Consider the following 25,368-nt stretch of genomic DNA (forward strand, 5'->3'; position numbering starts at 1 on the left):
ATCACATTGAAATGCTTAAAATAAAAATTGCTGCATGAAAACATTTCATTTTCAAGTTTCATCTTTGCCGTCGCCAACGTGGCACGGTGATTAGAGTGTCTGCTCTAAGAGACGCGGAATAAGGAGTCAATCCTTACGTCACGGGTTCGAATCCGACAGTGGGACGTTGAGACCGGTCCTTCGTAAGAGACCGCATAAAGCCATAAACCGAGGTCCCGTTCCACAGTAGGTGTTGGCACGAAAAAAATCCCTCACTGCTCAATGGCCGCAAGTGTCGAGTATAGGACAAAATTTGCAGCTCTCCACTGGCAAATTGTGGCGTCTCCATATGAGTGAAAAATTCTCGAGAGGGACGTTAAACAGCAAACAAACAACCAAATTAAAATCATTTTAGCCTTTTTGAATAAAATGATAAAATTAAGAGTTATCCTTCAAGGCTGAGGATCGGATATCCTTAAACCAAGCAACTTACGCGTGATTAAAGTTTGACACAAGGCTTTGCATTAATAGTCCTATAATTACATGTATATGTGATAATTCTTTAATTAATTTATATTTTATCAAATGGCATGTAGATAATGAATAAGTATTTCGGATTTTTTATGTTTGACTTCCGGGAGATCAAATCCGATTTTAATGAACCATTGGCGTCGGAAGGAAATTGATAGTGGGGTGGCTAATTGAAATAGAAAAAAAAAAATCAAACCTGAAAAAAAACTTGACAAGCAAAAAAAAAAAGGAAAATTGTTCTTTCTCCAAACCCGAAAATCCTATTTCGGGGGTGTGGGTGGGTGGGTGGAGGGGGGGGGGTCGAACATCTTTCAGTACCAAATTCTTTTAAACACTACCAATTACCCTTCTTTCACTACAATGAATCGTGCCTGTAGAAAGTGGGGAGGGGGGGGGCTAGACCTACGCCCGAATTTTCAATGCCTATATTATGTCTACCTTTGTAAAAAAAAAAAAAGAGGGGGGCAATAGCCCCCCCCCCCCCCCCGGCTCCGACGCCTATGTGAACCGGTTTTTCTTAAACGTGTCATTTCACTCAAAAAATGCCTTTCAAAGAATGAATAATTTTTAACATCAGAATAATTTAAAAGTTTATAAGCTTTCTGTCAAATATGGCAAAAAAAAAAAAAAAAACACAAACAAACAAACAAAAAACAACAAACAAAACACGTAAAATGTCTACTTGATTGCCTACCCGATTTACCAACCTCACGGGCGGATTCAGAGAGGGCCTATGGGGCCCGCCCCCCTCCCCCCTTGTGTCCAAAATATACATAAGATTTAATAAATCAATTTTTTTTGGTTTGGCTGTGGGCTACCTACCCCGACCAAAAACTTGTCGGGCCCCCCTTTTCAAGATTCCTGGATCCACCACTGAACTTGGAAATCAACAATCGCCAAGAAAATCTTAATTACTAAGTATTTTAAAATTAAATGCAATTTTTACAGCGAATACACATTAACCTATAAAAATGAGTCTTAAAATTTCAGCACAGTTGATAAAATCAGGAAGCTGTATAATAGAATCAGAAATTAGAAAAATCTCGAATAGTCCCGGCTTTTAATTTGCCACGGCCCGGTTTTCCTATTTTCAAACACTCTTTAAACTGGAACTCCGCGCATTTTTTTAAATAAAAGGACCAGTTTAGATGATGATAAAGAAGTTACCACTGCATAACATGAAACGTCTAATGCATATAAAGATTTGAGCACATCATATAACAAATTAACAACATCATATAATTAATTAACCACCTCATATAAAGATGTTACTACTGCAAAGCATGATTTAAGGAATATATATAATAAGTTTACTATATAATATAATGATGTTAGTACTGCACATAATAGATTTTTCACTTCATGTAAATGTGTCGCACTGAATGAAATTAACTTGGCACTCCACATGCAGCAGGTTTCATACAATGTAATGATTGCTTTATCACACAAATTATGTTTGTACTGTATATATTGAATTTATCACATCACAGAAAGATATCAGTAATGTATAAAATGGAAAAACCACTGCATATAATGATTTTACAACATAATGTATCGATATTATCACTTCATTACATGATTTAACCACTACATATAATGGCATTGCCACTGTATATAATGATAAAACCACTGCATATAATAAAGTTTTCAATGAATATAATGATTTTATCACTGTATATAATGATAAAACCACTGCATATAATAAAGTTTTCATTGAATATAATGATTTTACCACTATATATAATGACTTCACCACTTCACATAAAGGTTATTCCACCTCATATAATATGAAAATGACCTTCAGGCAGCTATGGCATTCCATAAATTGTGTATGTTTTAAGTTTAAAAACTTTCTGGGTATTTAAGGTTTAACTTGAGATAAAAATACAAAATGTGTACGTGTATTTAAGGAATGAATTTAATAGCTACCCATTTTATAGTGGTATAAACTGGGTTGGGACAGTTTACGCTTTATAAACCGCGAAGCGGTTTATAAAAAAGCGTAAACTGTTCCAACCCAGTTTATACCGTATAAAATGGGTAGCTATTAAATTCATTCCTTATAATTTAATTTTCATTATAGTATTTAGTATAAGAAAGAAAGATGATTACCCTTAAATATAATGACTTCAATTTGTACAAAATTTGAATGTAACGTCAGGCGGATCGATACGTTTATGACGCAAGTCATTGTGACGTAGGCAACCCAATTTATACGATATAAAGTAAATTTTTTATCCAATTAAATACAGCGTTACAACCAGAATTAAATTATATATATGTAAATACAAAGAAACCGACATAAAAGATACACACAAAGCCGTATTTATATGTACATTGTATGTGTTGGAGGTGGGGGTGCGAAACATTTATTACATTACTCTTTCTTTAATATATCCACAGTCTGATAAAGATCATACCTTCACTAGCTCCTTTTCATTTTGATTGTCACGATCACGCGACAATCAAATTTTAATCAGACTGTTAACGTGTCACACCCTGTACAAAACAGTTAATACGAGTTATTTCCCTTTAATATTGTACGCACTGCTGAATTTTGCTACACAATGTTAATGTTATTTTAAATAGCAAAATGATTCCAAAGGACACAGAAAAAAAGGTGAGACAGGCAATTTCCTTTTTGTATTTTTCATGTCAAGTTGCAAAGAATATGCTTAAAAACAAAATATTTTATTGCTATTTTATTTGTTTGTGTACAGCAATCAGTGTACGCCATGTTGAATAAACGTACATTCTTTGTTGTACAGCATGCGTGCAACAACATAAGCTCAGACTGAACAACAGATCGGATTACTATAAATTTTGATTTTTTTTCGATTTTTTTTCAAGTAGTTTCAGGTAAAAATGTTATGCATTTGTGTTTTATGATCGATGTATTGTATTTTGTCAATGTATGGTTGCAAAAGTACAGGGTTGCCTAAAAATGACGGCCAAAAATGACACAGTTATTTGAATTAGAGTCGCAGAAGTACTCTGGAAAACTCAATATACACGAAGGACAATTTTTTTATTTGTTAAAAAGAAAAGTATATTTGATGATAGAACTATTTTATTTAAAAATGGAATTTGTGTGCACAACACTTAATTTTTCTTCAGTCTTTTTTTTTTTTTTTTTTTTTAAATTTTGGAGTGTATATTTAGTATATAGGTCCCTGGTAAAACTAATTAAAAGTGTTAAAATGTCTTTAATGCATATGTGCAGGGACCTATATACTAAAAAGGGTTATATTATCGATAACATATAGTGCATATTAGAATACAAAAATAGGAAAAAGGTGACTTCATCCCAGATTTGAAAAGGAAAAGAAAAGGAAGGGGGGGGGGGTCCATACCGGCCCCAAGTGCCTGTGCCTATATTGTAAATTTTAAAGCATTTAGTCAAAAAACAAAGAAGTTATAGAGATATTTGTGTCAGCCAATCAGAGCAAAGCAAATGTACATGCCCATGCTTTCATACTAATTGACCCATATCATATTGTCTACACTACTAACTGACTTTCAAAGCATTTCATTCAACCATATGAATGTTAGAACTATTTTAAATTCACTCATTGTACATGCATGCACATGCCTGCAAATGGCTTTCATTCTGCACATCTATAAATCATCTCAATATTTAAAGAGATACAGTGTATCTGGCAAGCATTTTCCATTCCTATTTTATCCCATTCAGGTGAGAATTAAGCCTAACACAATGGACAATGCGACCAACAGCACACACAGACATGGAGGTGACTTGTGTTCCCTCACAGTCTGCCAGGAAATTCTTCAGCAGTTAGAAGCTGTTTTATCAGAATGTAATAAGCCACAAGCCTGTGATCTGATAGAGTATTTCCTTTACTTACATGAAAGGTAACATATTTCTTCTATTTAAAATTAAATATAGTCACTAGTCTGTCAAATTTGAAGAATTTTATTCATTTCAATTAGATGATGAATAAATTGTATTTATTTTGAATTTAGGTATAAACTTTCCAAAAGTGACCAGACTTGTTTGGACAACATCAGCAAATATTCAGGTATAAAAGTGAAAATGCAGGGGTTTTTTCTGTTTAGGTTAATACCTGAGTTACTCAGGTGACCTATTGCTGTCTGTTTTTGTCTGTCATCATGCATCATCCGTCATTCATCAGTTGTAAACTTTTGACCATTTTCAGCTTCTCCTCATAAACCACTGAACCAATTTTAACAAATTTTGATATGCAACCATCATTTATGGGTAAAGGGGAACATAGGTTCATGGTCCCTAGCCCCCCCCCCCCTTCCCCCAGGGCATTGGTTGGCATGATTTTAATGAGCATTGAGCCCTAGCTCTTCCAAATTTGTTAAATTTATGGCCCCAGGGCCAGGGGCTCTTGGGTTCTTTATTGATGGTATAGTGAAAAAGCATAAATCATTTTAAAAATTTTGTTCCCTCTCCTCGTGTTTTTCGCAGACAACTAAGTGCATGATAATGATAACAAGGGTACCTTTTCCATGATTGCAAAATTCATAGCCCCAGGGTCAGGCATTCTTGTGTTACAGCGGGGCTCTATTGATCAAATAGTGAAAATGCATTTCCAGGGTAATTTTTGTATAATGTTTATTCTCTGACTCTTGATATTTAGCAAAGAAACTATTAATAAGTACATAGTTACACCATAACCAAGGGTGCCTCTTCTGAAATTGTAGAATTCATGGCTCCTGGGTCAGGGGTTCTGGTGTTAGGGTAGGGCTTTATTGATCATACAGTGAAAATACATTAATTCTTCAAAAATCTTTCTCTCCTCTATGTATTAAGCAGGTATACTAAATGCAAGGGTGCCTCTTCCAAAGTTGTACAATTCATGGCCCCTGGGTAAGCAGTACTGGTGTTAGGGCAGGGCTCTATAGATTATATAGTGATAGGCAGGGCTCTATTGATCTTGTAGGGGAATTTGTATGCTACTTTGAGACAAGTTATTCCCTTCTGATTATTCACCTATGTTAATCACTGTATGAATTATACATGGATTGTAAATGTATAATACAAAGAGTACTTTTTTGTTGTTTTTTATGGTCAAGTAGACTTGTAAATAATAGATAATTAAAAATGAGGCAAAATTACCTTGTACATTAAATGTTTACTATGTGTATTCTGTTTCATGTGCTGATGCACAAGGTCACGCACTGTTGTATAGTCTATTCTGATGATAGAGAAAAAGTGAATGGGTCAGGAGTGTATTTATTTAGCACTAGCAAGTACAAGCAAGTAAATAGATCTTCATTTAGCTGTTGCAGAGTACTAGACTGACTATTTTGTTGATCTGTGATCATCCTATTAATTTGTCTTGTTTTGAGGCAATATATCTTCATCTGTCTGTTGATTTTTTTAAATTTAATTTTTCTGTGAATCCTTTAAAGGTTCATGTTATACTCAGGTGACTGTTAAAGCCCTGGGGCTCTTGTTTCTTTTGTTTGTTTGTGTGTGTGTGTTTTTAAATATGGTATTGGTCTTTTTTAAATGAATTCATGTATTCTGTTTTAAAAAGCCCCACTGCATCAATTCATATCCCCCCTTCCCCCCCCCCCCCCAAAAAAAAATACGAAGTAGCGAGGAATTGGAAAAATTAATACTACACCTTTAATTTCTGTATATTTTATAGGTTCTGAGGGTATATGTTTGAAAAGTACTGAAAGCAGGACAAATAAAGTTTTGAAAGATGAAGAAGATGAAACCTTATCATCCACTCCCACTCAGTCTAGTGATATTGATACAGAAAGATTCAAGTGTCCACATTGTCATGCTCAGTTTCAGTCTAAATTAAAGGTGCATATTCATCTTGCTTTAAAACATCAGGGCTGTCTGAAGAAATCACGAAAGACAAGACATGACACAGAGTTTTCCATTGGAGCAGCCTGTCCATTATGTGGGAAAATGTTCTCAAATTACAAGAAATTAAAAACCCATAAGAAAATGTGCTTACCAAGCTTAATGCAAAGGAAACCTAAAGTAAAAGCACTGTATCAAAGGTTGTATAAAAAGTCATATCAACATAGACTTGTACATCCAGGTGGCACTCAGATGCATCTGTCCCTTTACACTTGTACTTGTGGACAAAACTTCAAATGGAAAAGCATTTACTTTCATCACAAAAGAAAATGTAAATCAGGAACAAGAACAAAGGCTTCTGGGTTGCGTGAAAAAGTCAAATACTCTTGTTATCCTCAATTGGAAGGGTCTGGTGCACAAACAAAAGAAGAAGTTAGAGATTCATTGACTACCTATAGCTTGGAAGAAAAGTCTGGTGAAAGTCTCTACAGTGAAGACACTTTGTTATCAAAAAAGAATGATGTGCTAAGTAAAATTGAAAGCTTCAGTCTACCAAGCAATGACCACAAGGAAGTTGAAGAACACAGTTCTATGAAAGATCAAAATGCTGATGTCTTAAAGATGGAAAGTGTGGCATTGAATACAATCGACATAAGTCATCCCTATCCTAAATGTAAACAAGAAAGGTTGGATGACCATGAACTGGAAAGTGAGGGAATGTTTTTCAAAGGTTCTCAAAGTAAGACACTGATAAAAACAGATGGATCAAGGAGTTTGGGGGAATGTGATGGAAAGATGGTGTCAGTGAAGAGTGAACCAACAGACAATTACTTTCAGGTTGAAGGACTGAACTTATCTAAAGAATGCTTAAAGGAAAGTGATAACAGCATGAAAGAGGAAGCCCCTTCAATGATGGATAACAGAGAACCACAGGATAAGTTGAGTGAGAGGTCTGCTACTCAGATGGTAGAGGAAGTCTCTGATTGTGAAACCTTCTACATGGAAGATGAGGTAGCCATTGTTGACTTGTCAAATATGAATGTTACAGTGAGTTCTTCTGATGTACAGAAAGAAAAGTTTGCCATTGCATCAAGTGAATTGGATAATGGGGACTATGTCCAACAGAATAGTGGCAAGGGGCACCAGTATGTATTGAATCTCAGCAATAAGCCAGATTCTAGAGAAGAGAGATTAGAAATGCAGAAACATTATGAAAATACATGTGGAGTAAAACAAATTAATCAGACATGTTCACAATGTCCTAATTGTCTTGCATTTTACAAGACTTCACAAGAACTAATTTTCCATATTCAAAATTCACAGTGCAGATTTGTATTTGATTCAGCAAATACCAAAGCTATTCATCATCGACTTTGTCGAATATGTAACCTGACTCTGACCAGCTATCCTGCCTTTGCACTACACTTGCAAGAGAGACATGGACTTCAGGGTATTAACAATATGAAGGAGAATTCCCAAATGAAACCTTGTAAAATTTGTGGACAAAAGTTTCTCTCTGAAGCATATCTTAGAGAACATGTGCAAGGTAAGCACAGCAGTGTCCGAAGGTATGCTTGTACCTGTGGAAAAACCTTCAAATGGAGAAGTTCCTTCAGCGGACATAGAAGGAACTGTAGTGGAACAATATCATGCATAAATAAACCTTATCCCACTACAATGTGTAGATACACCAGGAAGAGACAGGGCTTGTTTAATGCCAATTTACCACCATCTGCAATGCCCAGAATTGACAAAGAAGCACCAGTTCAACCAGAGAAAATAGAAAATGGCTTTGGAATGGGAAAAATTCCAGGTGTGCATACTATTTTAAATGACCTAAAAGAAAAGTTTTCTAAACCTATAACTGCTGATACTGTCACAAATCTCAAAGCAAAGGGTGCCTCCACTTTGCTTCCAAGGGCACATTCAGAGGTTGTTCCACTTAAACTAGGGAGCAAGGCCCCAACAAACTCTTTGAAAACGGACCTTAACTCACCTGCCACTCAAAAAATAATTGAAAGTTTGAAGCAGCGAGCAAATTTTAAATGGCCATGCAACAAAAACATATCAAAAAGCACTTCAAAATCTGATCCTCAGATTACACAACATTCATCAAGTGATCTACGCAAATCTATCGTTGTTTCTTCTGCTTCGACAAAGATAGATTCTGGATCTCAAAAGCAAAGTCTTCCGACCAAAAGCACAGCACAGACCGAGGGCAGCATTTTCTTGCAAAATTCTGGCAGTCCATATGGAATGGTATTTCCCGTAGGAGATTCAGCAGCTAATCTGACTCAATATCTGCAATATCAAAATTCTTTTGGGTTCAGTCCTCTAAATATGCAACAATTGTATCATCAAATGTCAGCATCGTTGTCCAAGATATTATCATCACAAAATATGAAAACAAATTTGAATGAGAATAGTTTTAACAGAAGTGCAAACGGAACATCCGAAAACTTGCCAGTGCAATATGTCAACAAGTCTCAAAATAAACCACTAAACATAGAAAATCGTAACTATACAGGCAGCCAAATGGAGAAAAAATCTGAACAATCCTCAGCTTCATTTGTCGGAAACTCATTTACCTGTCCTACATGTAAAATGTCATTCTTGGAAAAGGTGTCAATGGAGATGCACAGTCTTAAATGTAAAAATCGGTCCATGTCCATTTACACTTGCTCTATATGTGGAATGAAGTTAAGGGGGAAGGCATCACTTCGTGAGCATACACTTGGAAAGCACAGTGCCACACGATACTCTTGTTCATGTGGAATGAAGTTCAAGTGGAGAAGCTCTCTTGGGTCACATCAGAAACATTGTAATGAGTACATGAAGAAATTTTACTAGTTCTCATGGTACAAAGAGTCTATTTACTGTTAGTGCCATATACTTCATAGTTTTTGATAACTGTATGTTGTATTGTTTCTGTGTCAATGTTAATAAACAAGGAAATGTTGATTTTATTTTACTTTAACTCACTAAATCATTATTTATGAAAAAAAGTCATTGTCATCATGATCTCCAGATTCAGCTATATATGTAAAACAAAGAAGACTAAGAACAAGATGTGTTTGTCAAACTTAACTGCAGAACTGTAGTGTTATGGTTTTATATTTTAGTCTTTGACCATTACGGTCAAAGACTGAAATATAAAACCATAATGCTACAATTCTGCAGCTATGTGAGACACTGATGCCCCCATATGACAGCTTATGGTGAAGGTTATAAAATTTCTCAAATGCAAGTCAAACTCCAGGTCAAAAGATCGAAAATGTTGGTACCCAAAGAAAGGTCTTGTCTCAAGGAATAAACCTCTGAAATATGAAAGCCCTAACGCCAACTGTTGAAAAGTTCTGGCGAAGATTAAAATTTTTCAAAAGTAATAAAACATCAAGGTCAAGGTCAAATGGTGCCCAAGGGAAGGTCTTGTCACAAGTGATACATGTGAATGAAATATGAAAGCCCTAGAACCAATTGTTCAAATGTTATGGCCAAGGTTAAAAAGTAGGTCAGACTCCAAGGTCAAGGTCAATGGGCCAAAATTGTTGGTATCCAAAGGAAGGTCTTTTCACAAGGAGTACACATGTGAAGTATGAAAGCCCTAGAATCTATCTTTCAAAAGTTATGGCCAAGGTTAAAGTTTTTCAAAAGTAGGTCAAACTCCAAGGTCAAGGGTCAAAGTTGTTGGTATCCATAAGAAGGAATACACATGTGAAGTATGAAAGACTTAACACCAACTGTTCAAAAGTTATGGCAAAGGTTAACGTTTTTTCAAAAGTAAAGTCAAACTCCAAGGTCAAACGGTCAAAGTTGTTGGTATTAGAAGGAAGGTCTTGTCACAAGGTATACACATGTGAAGTTTGAAAGCCCCAGCACCAACTATTCAAAAGTTATGGCCAAGGTTAAAGTCTGATAAAATTTAGCAAAAGCAGGTCAAACTCCAAGGTCAAATTTGATGGTACTCAAAGAATGGTCTTGTCACAAGGAATACTCATGTGAAGTATAAAGCCATAGCTTCAACCAATCAAAAGTTATGGGCAAGATTAAAGTTTTTTCTGGAAAACAGACAGACAGCTAGACAAGCGGACAGGGCAAAACTATATGCCCCCGAATCTTCGATTATGAGGGCATAAAAAGGATAATGAAAGAATAGCAAATTAATAACTTGACTTATTACATTAATATAAATAAATATATATTTTTTATGTCCCCGTATCAAAGATTCGGGGGTACATAGTGTTTGCCCTGCCCGTTCGTCCGTCCGTCTGTTTGTTCGCAAAAACTTTAACAATGCCCATAACTTTTGATTAGTTGGTGCTATGGCTTTCATATTCCACATTTGTATTCCTTGTGACAAGACCATTCTTTGGGTACCATCATATTTGACCTTGACCTTGGAATTTGACTAAGTTTTGCAAAATTTTACCCAACTTAAACCTTGACCATAACTTTTGAACAATTGGTGCTAGGGCTTTCATACTTCACATGTGTAATCCTTGTGACAAGACCTACCTTTGGATACCAACAACTTTGACCTTGGAGTTTGACCTACTTTTGAAAAACTTTAACCTTGGTCATAACTTTTGAACGATTGGTGCTTCGGCCTTCATATTTATCCTATATATTTCTTATAAGAAGGCCTTTCCTTGGGCACCATTAATTTTGACCTTGACCTTGATGTTTTACTTACTTTTGAAAAACATTAACCTCTTCGATATTTTTTCAATGGTTGCTCCTAGGGCTTTCATATTTCACAGGTATATTTCTAGAAACAAGACCTTACTTTGGGTACCAACATATTTGATTTGCTTTTGAGAAAGTTTAACCTTTGCTATAAGTTGCCATACGGGGGCATCAGTGTTTCACAAACACATCTTGTTTAATTAAAGATTTAGTCATACACTATATTATTGATGCAATACACTCTTGCTTTAGATTCCAGTGTGTCAATTTCCATGCATACACATGTATAAATGTTTATTTTCAAATACTTTGGTAAATCTCTGAGAAAAAATCCAGATTGGGAAAATATATTATTGAACATACGAATATCTTTATTTTCATTATATATATATATATATATATATATATATATATATATATATATATATATATATATATATATATATATATATATATATATATATATATATATATATAATTTATGAAATCTGAAAAAAATCTCTTTTTGAAAAAAAATAGATGCATTTATCTGTGTTTTTTTTTTCACAAAAATTAAGTCTTCACAAAGACTTTAACCTTATAAGACAAAGCACTTTTACACAGACCTTTAGCCTTATAAGACAATAAAGCACATTTACACAGATCGAAACCCCATTATCAGGTACATGCATCTCTGTACAATTCTAAAGAACTGAACCAGTCCCCTCCCCCGAATTAACGTCAAATTTGACGTTACGTAAAACGTTTGATTGAAATCAAGAGAATTGTCTCCCCCACCGTGCTGTTCGTCTGAAAGCAAATATTTATGCATTTGTATAAACTAGAATACACATCAACATTTAATCTATTAGAGGCAACTTTCCCCGCTTTCGGGATCTTATTGGCTCGGGTGCAATGTTCTATGACGTAGTGTATTTGTCCTATTTGTCCCGTCTTGTCGGTTCATCATACTAAAAAAAGTTAAATATTCTGGTGTAGAAGTTACGGCCAAGATTAAAATTCTTTGAGGTCTACAGGTGCGTGCGGATCCTGGAATTTTTAATTTTTTTCCGGAAAGGGGGGGGGGAGGTCGGAATTGATCAACATCAGCCCTAACAATGTCAGACTTGGAATTTATTTTTGACTAGCAGAATAAGGAAACGTAAACAACTTGTCCAAACCAGAAAAAAAACCTTGTTTTGTGGTGGTGGTGGTGTGTGTGTGTGTGTGTGTGGGGGGGGGGGGGTGTCAATGTGGCCACTGAGTTTTCTTCGTCAATGTTCTTCAGATACATGACTCTCCTTTACGTTTCAAGAGGAGTTCTTGTTTCCTAGGGGTGTGTGGAGTCCAAGGTGGGTTTTTTTGCGGTATATTTACTCAGAAATATTTAATAACTTAAATTCCAGGGGGAAAGGGTGTCCGAAACCCCAAGTCCCCGATGGATCCGCGCATGGTCTAGGTCAAGAGGTCAAAATTCATAGTACATTTGGAAAAGTTTTACCATAGGCAATGCATGTTTGAAAAGATATGAAAGCCCTATCTCTTCTGGTGCAAAAGTTACAACCAAGGTTAATTTTTTTGAAAAGTACCGTAGATCAAACTTCAAGGTCATGGTCATGTGGTCAAAGTTCATAGTATATTTGGACGGTCTTGTCACAGGTAATGCACATGTAAAATATGAAAGCACTGTCGCTTCAGGTGCAAAGGCTACGACCAATTAATTTAACGTTAATTTTTTTGGAAAGAGGTAAATCTTCAAGGTCAAGATCATAAATCATAGTTCGTTTAGAGAGAAGTTGTCACAGGTGATGCACATTCAAACAGACCTGGGGTAATTGTAATGTGCATGATGGTAATGTATTGTAATCGTTACATTTTTTCAAAATAATGGGTGTAATGTGTAATGGATCCATCTTTCAATTACAAGTAATTGTAATATAATGCATTACTTTCAAAAAAATGTCAGTAATGACCATTACTTTTCGATTACATTTCAATTACATTTTGTTTATTATTGAATCTGAAACAAATACCCGGTAAAGGTCACCGAGAGGTTATTTTCTTAAGTCTTAAAATTAAAATTCCATATCTTATCATTTAAAAAAATGTTTATACGAGGACAATGTTGATTGATAAACATACTAAATAATTGTTTTAATAAAAAAAACTTCTTGAGAAGACAGTAATAAAATCAGTTGAAGAGAGATAGAAAAAATATTAAAAGAAACCATTAGGTTTCAAAGAAAGCCACAAAACAAGTGACATTAATACATGTATACTGAGACTACCAATTAAAATACAAACTATATTTTTCAACTTTTTTCACAAAGTTCATTCTGGTAAAATGGACTTGGTAAGCATGATACAAGATCAGTATGATCTACTTGAAGACAAAGGGAAACTAAGGCCAAATATATATAAATGTTGAGATATTGTCCATCATTAATTTTTGGTAGCTTAAGAGTCACCTCAAAATTCAAACCCTACATCTAGGTACTTGTAATGATCACCTATGGTTGTGTTAAATTTATAGCTTCATTGATGATGCCTTTAACAGAGTTATATTTTAATTTAATAAATATAGGATCTCCCATGATTTGTAGTTGGATATGATTTTTATCCAACGAGTTGTGTGTTTTTTATCCCCGAGCCTTGGCGAGGGGATAAAAACACACAACGAGTTGGATAAAAGTCATATCCAACTACAAATCATGGGAGATTCTTTTTATCCCATGTTTAATACTTCACAACCAATGTTTTACACTGTTTTATATGTAGGACTCCACTTTATTTTACTTCATCACGCTAACGCTAAAACCATTGTGACGTCACAACTGCACTTAACTGTGGAATATGAAAAAATTATCCAATGAGTCATATCCACGGGATAAAGGGGTAAACATGGGATAAATTACTTTTCTGCATGAGAGTAATGGTAATTGTAATGGTAAAAATTCCAAAGTAATTGTTATTTAATGCATTACATTTCAAAGTAATTGACCCCAGGTCTGCATTCAAAGTATGAAAACCTTGTCACGGGTAATGCACTTCTAAAGGTTCATAAACCCTCTGCTTTAAGTTTTATGATTTTCCTATAAAGAAATGTATTTTATAAGTAAAATACAATCAATTTTATCATAGCTTGCGGGGCAAAATTAAACAAAAAAGACATTTCAACTTGACAAATCTATAAAGGAATAATATAGGCATTTATGGCATTAAGAGTCATCTCTCTTATCAGAGTATCAATGAACCTTAAATAGCAAAGACCTATCTTCTCTCATTCAAAAGTTATGGCCAAGGTTAAAGTTTTTGTGACATGCAGACGGATTGGCAGACGGACAATAAATTTAAATTGTACATTAAAAAAGCAATTACATACATGATACAGTTGTGTAATTTCTTGAAAGGGTGGGGGTGAAATTCATATCAACTATTTGCATGGATTTTGAAAATAAAGTTCATATTTGAAATATAAACGGTCATTTATTTTAAAAAATACCTGAATATACAAATAAAATAAAAATAAAAAGGGCGTGATCGAGTGATCCTCACAAAGATTAGAATAAGTAAATATTGCGCCTACCTCTAGAAACAGGCTGATATATGAGACTAAAATACAGCCATGGAAAACTTGAAATACTACTAGGCGTAAAAGAGTTTGTCGATGTGGTTTTTCAAATTCAACAGCTAATAGAATGTGAAGTAATTTCCTAGAAATAAAGAATGAGTGCACTTTAGTACGTCATTTGGAACCTTTTCGGCTACCCATTTTAAGCTTTACATTACAATATATCGCTTAATTAATCTATGATTATTGTGCAAGCATATTCTTTTGATATTTATTCCTTGAATTTTTTGTCATACATATTTCTATAATTACAGACAATGTCATTGAAAAGAACATATACAAACCTTAAATTCCGGAAATTTGAACGGGACCACTTACGAATTTAAGGTATCCGCAAATAGGCGGAGTCATTTAAATCGCATGGATGTGGAATGTAAACATTAGCACATGATTTTTTTCGCACTGCGAATTTAAATGGAGAAGAGAGAGATTGTGTAGTTTTATGGTGCACAAATAATAAATGATTCTAGTGTTTAGGGATGGGGAAGATGTCTCGCCCTGCAGACCATTATACGGTGGCGACATGAGCTTGTACATGTACTTCCTAATCAAGTGTCAATACCAGAATTCTTTCAAAACACCCGTAATGAAAAATACAAAGTAAAATAAGAGACATATAATCTTCAAACCCTATTAAGGACATTGGCAAGTCAGGGCTTTCCGGAGAAAAAAGGTTTAATACATGGGTTTTTTCACTTGTAAAATAGTGATTAAGAGTGATCTCCCGTGTAGAATTCTCTAAGCGGTGAAAACCAATAAAGCGTATGTTATAGAGGTAAACAAAAGCACGTGTACTTCCTTCAACGGGTAGAATCATCTATACAGCAAGAAAGAAAAGTAGTAATGGTTTTGTTGTACATTGTATTCAGGGACAAAGAGCAAACAGGTCGTCATTTACCATAGTTATGCTCAGTATGCTGGGAAGGGCATAGATGTGACATATGCTGACAGGTAGGGGTCGACCATGCCGACTGAGAACACATACATGCCAACTTTCCCGATTTAGGCGGGATCCTCCCGATTTTACCCTTTGATCCCGCTCTCCCGATCGGGAAAGCAAAATTGCCCTAAAATCCCGATTTGAAAGAAATTCACCCTAAAATTTCCGATTTTCAGAGTTTCCCTACCGCAATATTTTGTCAATCGGGATTAAAATATCAGACTTGTTTATTCAATGCACACAGATTAGTCCTTTGTTTATTTAACTCAGACAGAGGTGTTAATTAGCCACAGGAAATCACTTCTCGCTTGAACGCACACAGCTGTCCAGGTACAGGTAACATATAGCCTGGAGCAGTTAGGGGATTAAACTTTTCAGTCAGAAGGGGTATGCATAGTGAAACACATAGATTTAGGGGTTAATTAAATATCATTTTATTAAAAACAAAAATTAAATACAGTGATATGATAAACTATCAACAAAATCGGAATTAACAGATTAATCCTTGTTGATCGTTTCTTAAAAACGAAAGTAGAAAACAACAAAGCATAGCCGCTGATTTTATCTGCTTGTAATAAAAATATTGTAAATTTTTCCGGTTAAAATGAGATAAAAATAATTTAGATGAAACAAAAAAGTCTTATACCTCAAGTACACTGAATCCCCCCCCCCCCCCATGTAATATGACAAGGGAATACCCACACGACACTGCCAGGATTAATATGAAAAAGTTCATCATGATTATAACAATTTTAATTTTTGTTTTGGATAGGGGGTATCCTTGTTATAAATAATTGATGATCTCAAGAGTAAATTCATTTCTTCAAATTGTTTTTTGTGTGTGATAAAATTAATCATCATGATGTCTACTTATTAATAGGGAATAAAATGACACTTCTATTTAAAGTACATACCACAAACAAATTTTCCTATCTCTCTCTCTCTCTGTCTCACACTCACACACTCACTCACACACACAATGCATTGCAATTTTTCAATATTTCTTTCAATTTAATGTCTAATAAGGAAATTCTAATTGTGTAAAATGTAAATATAGAATTTAACAAATGTTTCCCAGAAACTGTACAGTAACAAAACCTTATATATATATTTCTAAAACTTTGCAAAAAAATTTATTTGAACTGAAAGTTGTACATTTTCACCAAATTATGTGTCTTTTTCAAACATAATGTTGTTAAACTAAAAAGATATTTGAATTTTGGAAGGAAAAAAATTTGTTTGTATTATTTATTCTTAAATTGTATTAACAAGTGATATTGATATTATAAATTAAAAAAAAAATGGGATAAACATTTATTTTCACGACAAAATGTCGCGAATTTAAAGCTTTGAAAATTGTCGTCACGCGCAAAATCCCCCATGGGAATTTTCAAAAGTTGGCATGTATGAGAACAGTTCTTAGGTCGTGTGAAGGAATCAGCATTTAGTAATTACGAATAAAAGTTAAAAATAAATCCATGCCAATATTTTTATGACAATGTGTTTCAATCAATTCAGTCAATTACATGATAAAAACAACCAACCAGTCTCTTGACCAATTTTAGCTGTTAAGGGACGCAACTCAAAAATGATGATCGGTGCCGGTATATCCATGTCTTGTTTCTATATATACATTTTCAACCAAAATATCTAGAAGTCATAGGAAATGAAGTTACAATAATGTATATAATACAAAAACTGTATGAAATAAATGTGTTTTGAAGAAATATTATGGTGAAAAATTATGTAGGTCCCTTTTATCAACATTTTACATAGGAAATGCATTACGAATTGTAAAAACACTAATTTGACAAAATCTAAAAAAGAATGCTGGATTGGTAGGTAAAACGATCCAGAATATAGCCTATTTAGTACATTTAAACCTACTCAAAAGTTCTTGAAAAATTCTATACAATAACCAGGAACCTTGCCAATGTCCTTCCATAGTCTGAAGTTGAAAGTACGATAGATACTGTCACAATAGAAACTTTCAATAACAAACACAATGAAATGCTCAATGAAAGCCTTAGCGTATCGAACAGTGGAATGTCACGTGAGTAAAGTGATTATAATATCAATCGTTGACACTCGGTGAACTGTTAATTTAGTGGCTAATTCGACCGTAGTTTGGAGACTTTTTCAAAAAATTAGATAATGAGCCGCAATTTGTCCAACATTGTCCTTTGGATATGTTGAAGTTTAAATCAAAATACACATTCTGTGCAAATGAGACCAATGGACAAGTTGCGGCTCGATGTAAACAATGTCGTTGAAAACTGGTATGCATATGAATAACAATAGAAATGTGACAAAACTGTTAGACCCCCGTCTCAAAAGCTAGTGTCGCTCGGCATTATTTAATACTTTCATGTAGTATAATATACCAAAACCTGCTCTTGAGACATTGTTTAATACCTATAAAACATAAAGTTTATGAACTTTGGAAATTTATTTTGCGCAAAACACCGGGACCCAGCTCTCATAGCTTAAGTGCACTCATCCTTTATAATCCTAGAGTGCTAGGGGAATTTTTAAAGTTTTAATATAAGATCTAAGTTAAAAATCTTTCCAAATTTAGCATTGCTCAACAACATTATCTATGGATAATGTCACAAAAGATTATGCTTTTGCTGTTTTATTATCCCAGACATTTAATTACATAACTATAAGAAGAAAACAATATGCAGGCCCATTGAGCACGGATATATGTATACTTACTTCCTTTAAAGTTTTGCTGTTAATTTTCATGCATAGACCATCTCTCTTTCTTTTTGTTGTAGCATGCTGTAATCCTTTAAAGTTATTGTACCTAAAATATCATGTTACATTAGAACTTGAGTTTTGTGGAACAACCCCCCCCCCCCTTTTATTGCTTGTCAGCTATTTTGGTCCCCCACCCCCATTCGGCAAACCTCGGCTGATTCCGTCACCTTCATCAAATGATGAGGTACGAATCGGCCGAGGTGTGCCGAGTGCCCCCACCCCTTGCTTTTGAGTGGGGAACATTGCTACGGGTCTGAATATATATGTGTTAAAATTAATTACTGCAGCATAGACATAAAATTACAAATATACATGTTTGTTCAGACTGTGTTCAAATTTTAAAATTTGCTCTGGATCCGTTTTTATTCGGTTGATAATGTTCAGTCGTACTTCCTGTCCCAAATATGGCCTTGACCTATTTTGTGAAGCCGTAAACGAAAGCTGGCGGTTTGTTTAAAACTGGCGCAATGGACACATTTAAAAAACTACACCTTCCATGGAATTTCGGAAAACGGTATAATATAATGGAAGGAAAAGAAAACTCTTATTATAATACACCAAATTCAAAGATAAACCACACAGTTGAAAATGACGATGAAGAAGTTCAACCCAGACGACTTAGGCGCAATACAAGCTTGACAAAATCTGTCAGGGATGTTGTTGGAACATTACGGCAGGTTAGTTGAATTCACATTTCTTTTTCTTCTTTGGCGAATCTAATGCCCTTACATATACATTCTTTATGCTTCAGACTGATTGTCACACCCACAGGTACATTTTGATCTTGATTTATACATATGGTATTAGCCTAATATGTAAAAAGAGTACCCTTTTTAGTTTTTACATCACTAGGTATACACACAGGGACTTGAGACAATCTTAGCAAAATCGGGTATATAGTATTATACTATATACCCGATTTTGCTAAGATTGTCTCAAGTCCCTATGGGTATACATATTTATAAACCAAGACTCATACATTTACCTGTGTCCACACCATATCTTTTTGATTTTTATATCAGTATTTAAAAAAAAAAATTAAAATTTTTATATATTAAATAAGAAATTTGAGTGTGTAGGACTAGGTTTTTGATTGAAATATTATGTGATCCATTCCTTGTTGAACCGTGAAACAAATGTAATATTATTTGCTCTTTTTATATGAATTTAAATGTTAACAGTTGTAAGATCAGTTACTGTGGAATCATTTTAATTCGTGGGGGTCAATGTTCGTGGTTTGTTGGTTTTTGGGGATGTAATTTCGTGTGTAATTTGTACATACAGAAGATTCAATGAATAAATTTATGTTGTCAAATAATATTGTTCATGGAGATGTAAATTGATTCCTGGATAAGGGTGACCCACGAAATCCACGAACATTGGTCCCCAAAGAAACAATGATGATTCCACAGTATCCTTTATGGGTATTCAATGAATCATCATATCGAAACATTGATTACTTTTCATTAATGTTAGTATTGACAGGTTCTCTTTTTATTTTGAAAGAAAATTAAAACATCAACAAAGCGAAGAATGAGATTTAAAGACCATGATGAGATTGCTTCACCAACTCGGTCAAAGATCACAAAGCAGAAAAAGAGCAAATGTTTTTCCAAAATTCCTGCAACGCCTAAAAGTATGAAGAACACAATTGTTTACAGAGAGGTGAAATTGTATTCTCCATTTCAAATTGAAACTCCACCAGCAAAAACTCCCCCTGGAATAAGAACATCAACACGTACTCGAGCACAGTGAGTTGTTTTGATTGTAAAGTTTGAAATTGATGTATCGAATATAACTTTTTTTATGAAAAATATACCAATAAATATTTTATACTAAATATACCATGTAAATGTAAGAATATGAACTGGATGTACTGTACACATCCCAAACTAATTATATTATTGCTTTTCATACTTAACATATTGATAATTTAGACTTCATCAGTTGGAAACTCCAACTAGACTGAGGAGAGAAGTGGAATCTCTTACAGCTAACATGCAGGCTCTAGCCACACTCTCACCAAATGACTTACAGCAACGAACAACAAGGTAAAACTTTAATATAACTGATGAGTAACCAACTTTAGATCCTGATTGATAATTCATTTTTAATCAGGTTTTCTTTTAATTGGGGGTGGGGGTTACGTACATTATATTTTTAACTACATATTATTAAATAACATACAAGTCATTACTGTATTGATAAAGGTTTCTGAAACCAAGAATTATATTTGAAAGAAAATTACAAACTATACTTTTTTAAAAACAAAACCAAAAACAAGCAAATACTATATAACAGGTAAAATATGAAAAATTTTTTGGCAAGTTTACATCAGAACAATGATTAAAATCAAAACCTTTGATCTGCTCACATAGTCTTGCCACACCTTGTGTGAGCTGATTAGAGGATCTGATTTTATTTTATTTTTTTTCAGACTGAGAACAGAATGACGCAGAACTTTTAAAAAAAATTAATATGTATTCATTATTGTTTAAAATCTATTCATTTTCACTTTGTCATATGTTTTATTTACATAATTATAGTAAGTAACATACCAAAGTCTTCTCACAAATATTTTGAAATTTATCAGAATAAAGTGCTTTTAAAATTATATGCCATCCTCTTAATATGCCATTCGCTTAATATTCTCTATCCAGGCAGCGTGGCAAGTCTCCATTAACAAATGGAAGTTTTCAGAGGACAGGAATTAGGACAAGCCTGCGTATACAGAATCGTCAGAGGATGGAAACCAATTTCCTGTAAACAACTGCCATGTTCAGACTTTGAGGAAGACATCTCACTTAATATTGCATGCCTCTGCTATATTTATTAAACAGTATTATTATTATGAAATCTATTGCATGTATTTCCATATTTATTCATTTCATACCCGTTTATCTTACCTCATATTTATTTTATCTATGTTTATCCATTTGTAAACATAATTCTACAGCCATATGTCCTATTCTTTCTCACTGTCTTCTTTCACTTGACTTTTTTGTCTGAAGCATAATTAATACATCGAACATTTCAATTTTATACAACCACTCTACATTTTAATTCTAATTTCCGGGTAAGTAAGGTGAAATGACTTTACAGAACTTTACCTTTAATGGTTTTACATAATACTTTAAAAATTGTAAATAAATAATTTTAGCTTAATATTTTTACATTTGTTGCCAGTGATTTAAATTTTTTTAGTTTTAAAGATGTTATTAAAAGCAGTGCTTTGTTCTGATTTTTTATCATGTAGTGTGAATTATTTGTAGTGTTCAGTTAAATTTTAGTCTTATTTTATCCAGTAATGAAATGATAGTCATGTAAATGAATTGTTTAAATGTCATAACCAGTAACCAGTCAAAAGTCATGAGCATCTAAAATATGTGATTTTGAATGACTGAATTCTTTCAATTTGTAACTTACAATTTGGTTATTTTAAAATTCATTCTGTACCAAATTATTGATTGGTATATATGAATCCAAAGTAGATGACTACCAGTATGTTGAATATAGGGTTGTTGTTTTTTTTGTTTGTTTGTTTTTTTTTGCTGTCAGTCACTTGACACATGTTGTTTGTGCTTAAGTTGATGATAATTTTAATAGCAGTTCTTAAAGAATCTGAGAAGTTTTCTTTGTTTCACCAATTTGTATTTTTTGTATGTGTGAATTGTTTATAGTCATTTGAGACTACCTCAGATATGCTGCTTTTGGCATAGTTCTAAACCTTCAGCAATGTTGTAAGCTTTGTGTATTTTCTTATAGAAAATCTGATATGTATTTAAAATAGGATTTTTTTTTTTTTTTTTTTTTTTTTTTTTTTTTTTGAATTCAAGATGTTTGAAATGTCAGATTTCAGATTTAAAGAGTTTGATTTCAGAATTATTTCTTAATTGTGAAATAAATAAATTTAAAAAAAAAAAAAGTTTCTTTACATGTAACAGTATTTGCGCATTTTTTCACAAGAGGAAAAGGAAAGGTTGTCTTTCCAGTTAAAAAGCAAAGACAGTTTTTTTTCTGTCACTTTCCCCTCTGTCAACATCTTTAATTTTACAAGATTCTTATATTTGTTTAGCTTTTGTATCTTTAAGGAGACTTATTTTTGCCTTTAATATATATTATATGGAAGATGAAATAATCATCTGGAGAAAGCCTGAGCAAATTTCCCCTTTTTAACTGCACTGTTATTTGCTTATTTGGTTCCTTTTTATAGACCTGTCTTCAGACAGGACATATTACAGTATGGCTTCATGTCCTGTTTGTCCATCTATCTGTAAGCTTTTTCTTGTTGGCTCATATTAAATACTAGGAGGCCTAGAATAGTCAAACTTCGTCAGCTGATATAATTTGGATAGAAGGTGTGTCGCACATTAAAAGTAGGTCACTGTGACCTTTCATGAAGATGATATAGCCAAGTATGTCAAAACGCTGTCCAACTCGTAACTGGAAAACTATTAGACCTAGCATCATCAAACTTGGTCAATTAATGCATCTTAAGTAGAAGGTGTGTCACATCCTACTTAAAGGTTACTGTATCCTTTAATTAAGGTGAAATAAAAAAAAAACTAAAGTTACACTGTCCCAATTTAAGAGCATTGCAGTTACCTTATTAAACAATGATAACGGGCGTATCATACACCGTTTATTTTGAGAGGTTCCTGTCAGTGAAATTATAATACATTAAAAGAGGAGCTGCAAAAATAAAGATCGACTCCGTTTGATTTTTCGCACGCTTCGGGTATTATTTCTATTATATGCACCCCCCCCCCCCCCCACCCCGAACCAAAGCATATCTGTAATTAACCTTTCAAGTTTTCAACGGTTCTACAAAGCATGACTCCAACATGGATGTCGGAATGTGAATTTTTTGAAACTGGTATTCCTAGGCCATATAGGGCTGGTTGGAGCTGTTAAAAGGTAAATAAAATAACAAGTTTAAAATATTATGGTTACTTTAACAGATACCGTGCGTTTAGCGGGAGAACGCATATATAAACTTGGTCAATTAATGCATAAAAAAATAACATCTGAAGCGTGCGACAAAAAGAAAGAAAAAGAAAGCGGAACTGTAAATCGAAAATTTTTACAATGCTTGGATCAAAGATGCTTGAGACCCTCCCCCTCCCCCCGGTATTCCGTACCTTAAGGGGACTTCTTAGACTTTTTTTTTTAAATAAATTGTTTTTCTATGAACATTCACAAAGTATATATTACAATTGAAAAATCCAATCAATATAACTTAAAACTAACCTTTTTGTAAAAATCCACACTTTCTGGTATCAGAGAGTGCGAATTCTTATAAAAGTTTAGTTATACGTTATATTTGGGATTTTTCAATTATATAATACTTTGTGAATGTGTCAAAGAAAAATATTTTATTGAAAAAAAAGTCGAACCCTCGGGGTACGGAACACAGGGGTGGGGTAGGGGTCTCGTCTCCAATAACCCATGGCTTGGATCTGTAGCCCTTTGATTTGTCTCTCGAAATTTTATCAACCAGAGTGCTAAAAAGTTTTAAAAAAAGAAAAGAAAAAAAAAAAGAACAAGGGGGGAGGAGGGGGTCCATGTCCCAATGAAGTGCTTGTGCTCATTGCAGATACAGGTTTTCATTTTCAAACCAGACAGACAGCTCAGTACTACGTTACGTATAGCACACCGTATGATACGGTGTCGCATAATATTTGGTCCGCCTTGTTTAAAGGTCCGCGGGGACCTAATACGATAACATATAAGGTCCGGCCTGCCTCTATAATAAAAGGTCCGCCTTCGGTTTAATATGCAGATTTTTCTCCTTTATTGATTCGAAATTAATTTGCTTTATTAATCTTTTTAAATTATTTAAGGTATAGTTGTTATAAAAGTGTCCCTCCCAGCAAAATGGAGTTCCAGGGACGTACATGTATGTACATTGTATATATACTAAAAGGATCAAGTCTTGCGATATCTCGCTAGTTGCTGGATTTCGTTAGCCAATTTTAATGAATTATATTTCTAATACTATGATATATTTCAGTACAAAACCTCAAATCATCTATCAAAAAATTATTCAAAATTTGATGTTAGCACTGATAAACCGTTAGCTCCTTATCGTAGTACATACCTCCCAGGTAGTGCACAAAACAAAAAATATAAAGATGCAAAGATCTGTTGATCGAGTTACTCTTTGGGAAAATCACGTATGACATGTGTCTTTTATAGTTTAAGTGATATCAATATTATCATTGCAAAATAAAAAAAAAATACATATATATATATATAATACGCATACCTTCACTGGCATATTGTTCAGTATATGGTCTTCGTAAGTCCAACAATGATCATTTCATTACAGTCTCTCTCCTAACAACGTTCGACTTCCACTTCCCAAAAAGAATTTTCATATCGTTCGAAAGATATTTCATTATATTATTAATAATAATTATGCATAATTCTTACGATTCATATTGTACCTAACTATAAAATAATTGGAGGGTCACTGTGACAGGGAATTGTGTTACGGTGTACTAGCCTATCCCGTTGTTGTTAAAACAACATGTCTGTGCTTTGGGGGGTAGGCCTATTGTCTCACCTGACGAAACTTGAAGTCGCATATCCCCCGTGTTTTTATAACCATCGTTTTTTATCCAGTTAGAGACTAACGATTATTTCATTCTACTTGATATTACCCCGGGGTTAACACTGGTTAAGGAAGATGTGCATTAATTGGCAAAATCAAACCAAAGTCAATCGATTTGAACATTTTAAGCAATAAAACTAACCCCCCCCCCCCCAAAAAAAAAAGGAAAAGAATATAAATAGTGTTGTTGTATTTTTGGTGGGTGGGGTATAGCAAAATTATGCTGATACATGTCAAATAGTTTAAAAAGTACTGATGTTGTAGACTTTCCTCCCGCATTAATATTTTTTCCCGGAAAAACGAGCTTGGGTTTAAAGACCCCTTCCCCTTTTGGAAAATGAGCCTACCATAGGATTTTATTTCCGGATTTTTTTTTTTAAATATTGTTTATTTCATTCCCTACATTTTGTAGTTTTCATTTCTGACGTTTT

The 25,368-nt window shown here is 33.9% G+C and overlaps 3 protein-coding genes across 3 annotated transcripts in view; all 3 read left to right on the forward strand.

Moving 5' to 3' along the window:
* The window catches only part of LOC133197536 (B-cell CLL/lymphoma 7 protein family member A-like), a 177,184-nt gene that overhangs the window by 140,659 nt on the left and 11,157 nt on the right, over nucleotides 1–25,368 (forward strand). The window lies entirely within an intron of this gene.
* Nucleotides 4,209–9,281, forward strand: LOC133197534 (uncharacterized). Its single transcript, XM_061333616.1, has 3 exons — nucleotides 4,209–4,383; nucleotides 4,495–4,550; nucleotides 6,156–9,281. Exons 1-3 carry the CDS (start codon nucleotides 4,226–4,228, stop codon nucleotides 9,170–9,172), a joined length of 3,231 nt encoding a protein of 1,076 aa, XP_061189600.1. The 5' UTR covers nucleotides 4,209–4,225; the 3' UTR covers nucleotides 9,173–9,281.
* On the forward strand, nucleotides 18,731–21,510 carry LOC133196546 (uncharacterized). Its single transcript, XM_061332420.1, has 4 exons — nucleotides 18,731–18,998; nucleotides 19,828–20,072; nucleotides 20,259–20,372; nucleotides 20,982–21,510. Exons 1-4 carry the CDS (start codon nucleotides 18,789–18,791, stop codon nucleotides 21,085–21,087), a joined length of 675 nt encoding a protein of 224 aa, XP_061188404.1. The 5' UTR covers nucleotides 18,731–18,788; the 3' UTR covers nucleotides 21,088–21,510.

The sequence above is a fragment of the Saccostrea echinata genome, unplaced genomic scaffold (assembly GCF_033153115.1).
Source record: "Saccostrea echinata isolate AGI-Se365-2 ecotype Australia unplaced genomic scaffold, CSIRO_AGI_Sech_v1 ptg000030l, whole genome shotgun sequence".
Taxonomy (NCBI): domain Eukaryota; kingdom Metazoa; phylum Mollusca; class Bivalvia; order Ostreida; family Ostreidae; genus Saccostrea; species Saccostrea echinata.